The 7446-nt window shown below is 45.6% G+C and overlaps 2 protein-coding genes across 4 annotated transcripts in view; one reads left to right on the top strand and one right to left on the bottom strand.

The window, feature by feature from the left end:
- The window catches only part of FGFR1OP2 (FGFR1 oncogene partner 2), a 16727-nt gene extending 9811 nt beyond the window's left edge, over positions 1–6916 (bottom strand). Inside the window, exons 1-3 of the mRNA XM_019515710.1 lie at positions 6708–6916; positions 2989–3125; positions 1870–1987 (exon numbers count right to left, since the gene is read on the bottom strand). Coding sequence (XP_019371255.1) covers positions 1870–1987; positions 2989–3125; positions 6708–6711 — 259 coding nt within the window. The 5' untranslated portion in view covers positions 6712–6916. The remainder of the gene's footprint in view (positions 1–1869; positions 1988–2988; positions 3126–6707) is intronic.
- A 143-nt stretch (positions 6917–7059) lies between these two features.
- Positions 7060–7446, top strand: part of ASUN (asunder, spermatogenesis regulator) — a 44913-nt gene continuing 44526 nt past the window's right edge. Inside the window, exon 1 of one of the 3 annotated variants that reach the window (XM_019515707.1) lies at positions 7060–7309. The gene's annotated coding sequence lies outside the window, so the exon portion shown is untranslated. The remainder of the gene's footprint in view (positions 7310–7446) is intronic. The other 2 variants (XM_019515705.1, XM_019515706.1) reach the window with 2 other exon arrangements.

Below are 7446 nucleotides of genomic sequence, written 5' to 3'. Positions count from 1 at the left end.
GGGCAGGGAGGTGTTACTCAGGCAGGGGGGGCGGGGCGCAGGCGTGGGATGGAAGTGTGACAACATTCAGAGCAGGGGCTCTGCCCTGCTGCCATGTGCCTAGCCAGCGCTGGGGGGGTGGGAATTGATGTGGGTGTGGCTCACTCCGAGTGGAATAGGGCAAGTGGCAGCAGGGCATAGCCCCTGCTCCTAGCATTGCTGTCCCTGCATCCTGTGCATCTGTGCCAGCTGGCAAGCAGCAGCAGCAGCACAGAGTCCCTGCTCCCAGTGCTGGGAATGGGACCTATGCCCTGCTGCCACTTGCCCCCTTCCGCTCAGAGTAAACTGTACCTGCATCGCACCCCCCTGCCCGGCACCAATTGGGCAAGAGGCAGCAGGGCAGAGCCCCTGTTCTCAGCACTGCTGTGCCTGCATCAGTGCTGGGAGCGGGTGCCCTGTGCCACTGCCCTTTGCTAGCTGGCATGGGGGCAGAGTGGGGGGCCCACAGGTGCTGCCTCTGCTTGTCAGCCAGTGCAAACGAGCAAGCACTGCCACTGCTTGACAGGCAGCGCAAGGGAGCAGGCATGACAGCGCTGGGAGCGGAGGCTATGCCCTGCTGCCGCTTGCCCCCTTCTGCCCAGAGCAAGCTGCGCCCACATCCACCCCTCCTCCTCGGCTAGGCAAGTGGCAACAAGGTATAGCCCCCGCTCTGCGCACTGCTGTGCCCACATCCTGTGCCCCCCTCCTCAAGTCCCATGCCCCTGCCCCAGCTGGGAAGCTTGTCTTAGCTCCAATCCCAATCCCTCCCTCCCCCAACCCAAAAAGATTTACCTGCTGGAGGCACTTGTGTCAGTTGCCTGTTTAATCTATGGCCAAATTGCCAACCCTTTTCCAATTCAATTTGGATGCTTCAAATTGATTCAGAGCTTATAATTCGTCTCCCCATTCGATTCAGAGATTCAGTCCCTGAATTGGGCCAAATTTCCTCCAAATTGAACCAACTACTGAAGCTTTGCACAGCCCTACCCCATACCATCCTGTGCACCCAATCCAGCGTATGGGGCCATGCTAGCCAGTCTTTGGGGCTTCCCATGGGCCTGGAAATTTGGCAGCAGTGCCACTGCTAAATTTTCCAACCGGTACAAAACCCCATGGGCCAGGTGACCCAACACCAGAGACAGAGGACCACATATGGCAAGCTTCTCCAAGTGTATTTGCATTGATAACATTCTTGATCAGGTATAATTAGGGCTTTGAAAGCCTCTTTTTAAGAAGAATGAAGTGGCTGGAACAGGGTGGGGACCTTATCTCTGCATGAGATATTTTATGTACAGCTCTATCTGGAAGCAAGTTAGGCTACTGTTGGGCCTGTAACTTTGAGGAAAATATGTCTACATAAAAATGTTAAACTACCAAAAATTTAAGATGATCAAGAATGGCAAAGCATTTTAATACATAGCACCAGCTGTTAAGGCTTCTGAGAAGTCAGTTTTATGGTACCAGTGATAAATGGAAAAAATAAAGATTTTTTCTTGGCAGCAAACTAAATATACTAAATTTAATAGGAATGGATGATATTCATCTTTTTACCTTGTTTAAAAACTAAGAGCATTAGATCTCTGGAAAAAGTACAAGCAAAGCCATTTCATAATAAGACAAAACACATTTGAATTTTTATTTACCATTTTGACAGAGCCAAACTTTCTGTGTGTCACAGTTTGCAACTACATTATGACTGATTTTATGTTAAGAAAAATCTAAGATCAGAAGGAAGAAGTTCTTGGGGACAACTTACACTGATAAAAACTAGAGACATACCAGTCCGAATTCCATGGGTTCAGGTCAAGACTTCCCCCCCGCCCCCGCCAAAAATAAAATATTAAACCTCACCTTTATTTTCCTGCTGCAATTCCCTTATTTGTCTGTTTTCCTGCTGGATACCCATCACTAATGTAGACCGAGGCCGATGTCTTGCTACCTCATTAAGCTCTTGAATTTCTTCTTGATACTAATTAGAATTCAACAGTCATGTTAAAAAAAAAATATGTATATGAATGTAAGCAATTATCAACAGTGACTAATATAACTTAAAATTTAGCATCTGGGTCCAATATTAACAACATTTGAGATACTTGTTATATAATTAAGTAACAATTAATTGGAACTAATTTTAAGGATAGCTTTTTGTACAGAACATACTGCATATACCAAAATTGACTGCAAGAACAATGTCTCCTAATTGGTCTCCAAATTAAGAGTACAGTGACAGTTTAAGATCTGCATGCCAAACTCTACTGTATCTTGACCATGCTAAATTCACTTCAAATGCAACAATGTTACCTTCATCTAGAGTCATGAAAAATCTATACTTTTACTACCTTGCTAGGTCATGTGACAGGATGATCTTTCTAATTAATACCAGAGAACCTTGTTTTGCCCCATCATTTAGTAGAAGTTGAGGCTAGTGATACCCCTTCATTAGGAAACAGAAAATGAAAATTGTTACCCACTAGAAAAAAATCAGTTGAACTAGCTATTTGACTCAGATGATGAGAGAGTAGGAAGATAACATGCAGCAAGAGAAAATAAGACTGCATGCTTATAGAAGTCTCAGTACAATTAATTTTGGATGTCTGAGCTAATAAAACAAAAGAATACGTACTTTGGGGAAGAGAAGACTACAGACATCATAATTTTGTATAAGTTTTATATAAAAAACAATTCTATAAACCCTTAAGCACATATTTAACTTTAAGCATATACATTGGTTACTTTAGTCCCAATCTCAAGAACAAACAACTTGTTCATAGGATCACAGTAACCAACATGAGAAAAGACCTGTTTCATTAGAGAGTTCATACTCATGTGGCAGCCATCTAGAATGTCAATAGAAGAGGTATCTAAATTAGTGATCTAAGTTAATAGCATTCAAGATTACCCGTATCAGTCTTAATGGTGGTATCTCAGTTTCTTCACTTTTTAAAATGAGCCAGCAAATGAAAAACAAACCTGTTTCATTGCTTCTACCCGCTTGTTGAGAGCAGTAGTTTGTTCAATAAGAGTTTCTGCTGCATCATCATGCTCCCTTAACCGCTCCACTAGTGCTTTGGCATCAGCTAGGGCTTTCTCAATTGTGCAACTCATTTCTAAAAAATTGTAAATATATCACTTTAAAAGCAAGCACTACTTATCATACCATAGTACAATCCTAGTTATACCTGCAATGTCAAAATTTTTAAACTTATTCTGTAGCTCTTGGATACATTCTCTCCCTCATCAGCAAAAAGGGAGAAATATTCAAAACCTTGTTTTCTTCTTTGGAAACAAGAACATTTTGCAACTCTCATGAAACCCCAACAACTGAGTAACTAGTGGTGCACTGATAGAGATTTTTGGGGCCAATACTGATATATGATTTTTAAGGAAGCATACTGGCTCATACCAATCCAATTTCTGATACATCGTGGAGAGCTGCCTCCAGCTGGTAAGTCCGTTGTGATGAAGGAAGGGGTGCTGGGGGCAGTTCAACCCTCCCCCTCCCCCCCCGAGGGAGGGGACAGGGGCAGGCACTGCCCAGCCAGGGAGAGGCATGGTGTGGGACAGATCCGCAACTCATTATGGGGGGGAAGCAGCTTCTGCGGCTGCACACACCACAGGAGGGTACAGGTGGGTATGTGCCCCCTGGATCTGCGTGGGGCAGGTGGGCTGCAGCTGTGCGCTGGAACCCCATGCCCCTTCCACCACAACAGACTTACCAGCTGGAGGCAGCTCTCCACACTGCTGGCTGTGCTCCTTGCCACCTGAGTGCTGCGTGCATGCACGGGCATTTATCGGCCAAGTTATCGGCCCCTTTGGGCTGATTTCCAGTACAACCAATTTTCTTTATAATCAGTGCCAATCCAATATCAGACCAATGTACTGGTGCATCTCTATGAGTAACCTTCAAGCACCTTTAATTTAGAAAACTCAAAACCATGAGCCATGGACAAGAGCCAAAGGAAACTTCAAGGATCCAAGCTGTTGAGAAAGCATGATTTATGCATGGCCTGTGTGAGAGAAGCAGGAGTGGAAGAAAAGAAAAAACAGCAGCAACATTGCAAAGGTTAATGGAAAAAGATGACAATATTGAAAAATTTGAGTGTGTGTCATACCACACAACTGTTTTGAGATGGCAGCTACATATCTGGAAGGGGAAATCTAATGCTGTGAAAGATGCTGAGAGTCTTAGATTTTTGTTTTAACGAATTGGATGTATAGAAGAGACAGCTAAAATGACATAAGTAAAGTCACTCAAACATTTTAAAAGATCAAGAGGAGATTTTAATTTAGGTCTAAATACAATGACCTCAGCTATCATTACGTGGAAAACACTTAAAAAACAGAAACTTTTTCAGCAGTTGAGAGCAACACAGCAATTTAGGACAGGAAATGAATGTAGTTCATTCAATTAAAACATTATCTATAATTGCAGCAGGTGTGACCAAGCATGGGTTACAGCTAAGCCTGCAAAACATTTCCATCTACTCAAATGCCAGAATAATAGTTTCCTGACTGGTTGTGTTACATGGCTAGTCTACGCACAGATTAAGTTTTGTTTCTTTTTTATTTTAAAAGATTTTGAAAGAGTCTTTTCAGACACGCTTGAGTTCTCAGGCTGGCAGAATAACTGACACTTTTTCCATTCAAATAAAGTATGTATTTCTTTTCTGAACAGTGGCAACAATAAAATAGCAAAGTTTGTATTTTGGCATTGCCACAGACCTCATTAGAGAAAAGTGCATCCACCTGCCTTGGAGAACAGTCTAACAATTCAGAAAACTACTTCCGTAACTGCTTAGAGGACATTCACCAAGGGGGGAATTCTCAAAAGCACAAAAGGCCAGTTAGCCAACAAACTGCCACTGAGAAAAAACACTTTAAGTTGAGTGTGTGTCTTAAGTTTCCGGGGGGGGGGAAGAGGAGGAAATCAGAGTCTTCAGTTTTAATTAGCTATGTAGAGAGTTTAATGGTATAGATTTTGTTTTAGTTTCTGTATTCATTTTCTTTCTAGAAAAAAAGCACATATACACATAGCTTTGCCAGCTTTCCCCAATGGTTGACTGAACTGCGAAAAGCCAAGTTAGCCCAAGTCATGCTAAGTTTAAACACAGCTCTTTAATTCATTCCACAGATCTCCCTGAGACGCACTGGAAAAAATGCTTACACTAGCAAATTCATTTTTTCCAGAGCTTATATAGCTGTATCTTTGTCCATTGTCAATCACTGTCAATTATGGCAAATTTTCTAATTTGTCTGCCATTTTTTAGTAAGGTAATCAATTCTGCCCTACCTACATATCAAGAGAAAGAGAAGTTCCCTGATGTTCCAAATTAGCAAAGTCTGTGCAATGAAGCCACGCATCCTGCCTTGACAGAGCCCAACACATCCACCAGGAAGCCTGCACCATCCTACTGCAGGAGCACAGAAGTCTAGCTATCTAGGCTGCACACTGCAAACAAAGGTCTTATCATGAAATAGGCATACATCTCAGTCTACAGACAGGAACTTATTAATGAAATGTATACCCCCTCCCCAGTTTTACCTATAAATAAACCCCCTCCCAGTTTTATTTATACAGTGACACCCACATCCTGCTTTATTTATTTTATACACGTGTGTGTATACGTACACACACACATATATACACAGCTTTATTTATAGTTTTATACATGCACAAATTTTATACACACGGTTCTATGTGTGTATATGCACACACATACGTATAAAAGCCATGTGTATATGCACACAAGTGTATAAAAGCTATGTATATTACAAAACTGCATGTATACAGAGCTTCTATACACCCGCTGTTGTGTGTATACACACACACAAAGCTGTGTTTTAGTTTGTGTGTGCATGTACACCCACAGATACACATGCACACAGCTTCTATACACACCGTTGTGTGTAATTACACACACGAAACCACATGTGTATAATCACCTCTACCCCAAGAGTTTTGTCTGCCTATTTTATGTACACACACACAGCTTAGTGTACACACAGTTGTATATACCCACATATATACTCCCTCTCTGAGAGAGTCCAGAGAGCCATGCACACGATCAAAGGGCAGGAAAACAGGCCTTATGATGAGAGGCTGGGAGCACTGAGACTCTTCAGCCTGGAAAAGTGCAGACTCAGGGGGGGAGAATCTAGTGGTAGCCTATAAGTATTTAAGGGGTGTTCACCAGAACACCCCTAAGGGATGCCAAGGTCAAACAGTCACAAACTCCTCTGAGACCATTTCAGGCTGGACATAAGGAAGAACTTCTTTACTGTTTGAGGCCCCAAGGCCTGCAATGACTGTGACCAGAGGTGGTGCAAGCACCTACTCTGAACTCCTTTAAGAGACATTTGGACGTTTATCTTGCTGGGATCCTTTGACCCAGCTGACTGCCTGCCCCTGGGGCAGGGGGCTGGACTTGATGATCCTGGGAGGTCCCTTCCAACCCTAATGTTTATGAAGTCTATATACGCATATAAACACACACGCAATTTTCTCTCTCTCTACACACAGTTATTTCCAAACACACACTCTTCCTCCCCACGGTCCGGTTCAGGCAGCCTCCCAGCCCAGACGCACGCGGCTCCATCCCACAGCTGGGCCACCCTGGCCCCGCGACAACCGGGCCTACAGCGACACCCAATCCAAATCCGGGTCACGACCCCCGCCCCCGCCGACTCACTCATGCCTGGTGGCGCCAGCAAAGCCTGGGCCAGGCCGAGCCGTGATCGGGGTCAGCGGCCGCGGGAGCCGCTCATACCGTGACGCCAGCCAGCCCCACAGGCAGGAGGGGCGGGGCTTCCGTGCGCCCCGCCGCTCCCACTCAAACCGCGGTCGCCGCCAGAGCGCCACTTATCGCGAGACTTCCCACTCCTCGGTTTGTTTGTTTTTTGTTTTGTTTTTTTTAAATAGCCGCTTCAACCACATTCCGCGAGACTTCGAAATCCCATACCCGCCCCCGGAGCGGTCAAATCTATTAGCTACGAAATCGCGCGAGAAGCCTATGCCGAAGGGTCTAGGTCTCGCGAGACCGGCGGCGAGCTGAGGGGTAGGGGGCGCTGCTGGGGAGAGTGTACGTACGGCCCCGGGGATCTCAGTGCCGCCGTGAAGGTGTCGGAGTATTAACTACTATTTCACACCGGCATCTTCCCCCTCCCCGCGCAGCGCCTGTGGGGCGGGCTATGGAGGGCAGGCGCCTGGCCGCCCCGCCCCCCTTGTGAGCGACATTCCCCCCCCCGCGAGCGGCCCCGGGACTTATGCACCAGAGGCGGATCCGGTCAAAAAGTAAGAGGGAGTGAAAGTCCCCCACAACTCTTTTTTGGTTGCAACGCAGCCCGGGAGTGGGGGGCAACGGCGCATGCGCACTAGCGCCTCCCAAACAACTCCCCCGCCACCCTCCCCCCCCCCGGCGCTAACGGTGG

Source organism: Gavialis gangeticus, unplaced genomic scaffold, assembly GCF_001723915.1.
Source record: "Gavialis gangeticus isolate Ggan-Ray unplaced genomic scaffold, GavGan_comp1, whole genome shotgun sequence".
In the NCBI taxonomy this organism is placed as follows: Eukaryota; Metazoa; Chordata; order Crocodylia; family Gavialidae; genus Gavialis; species Gavialis gangeticus.
The sequence above is the reverse complement of the archived record's forward strand: the minus strand, read 5'-3'. Positions and strand labels throughout refer to the sequence as shown.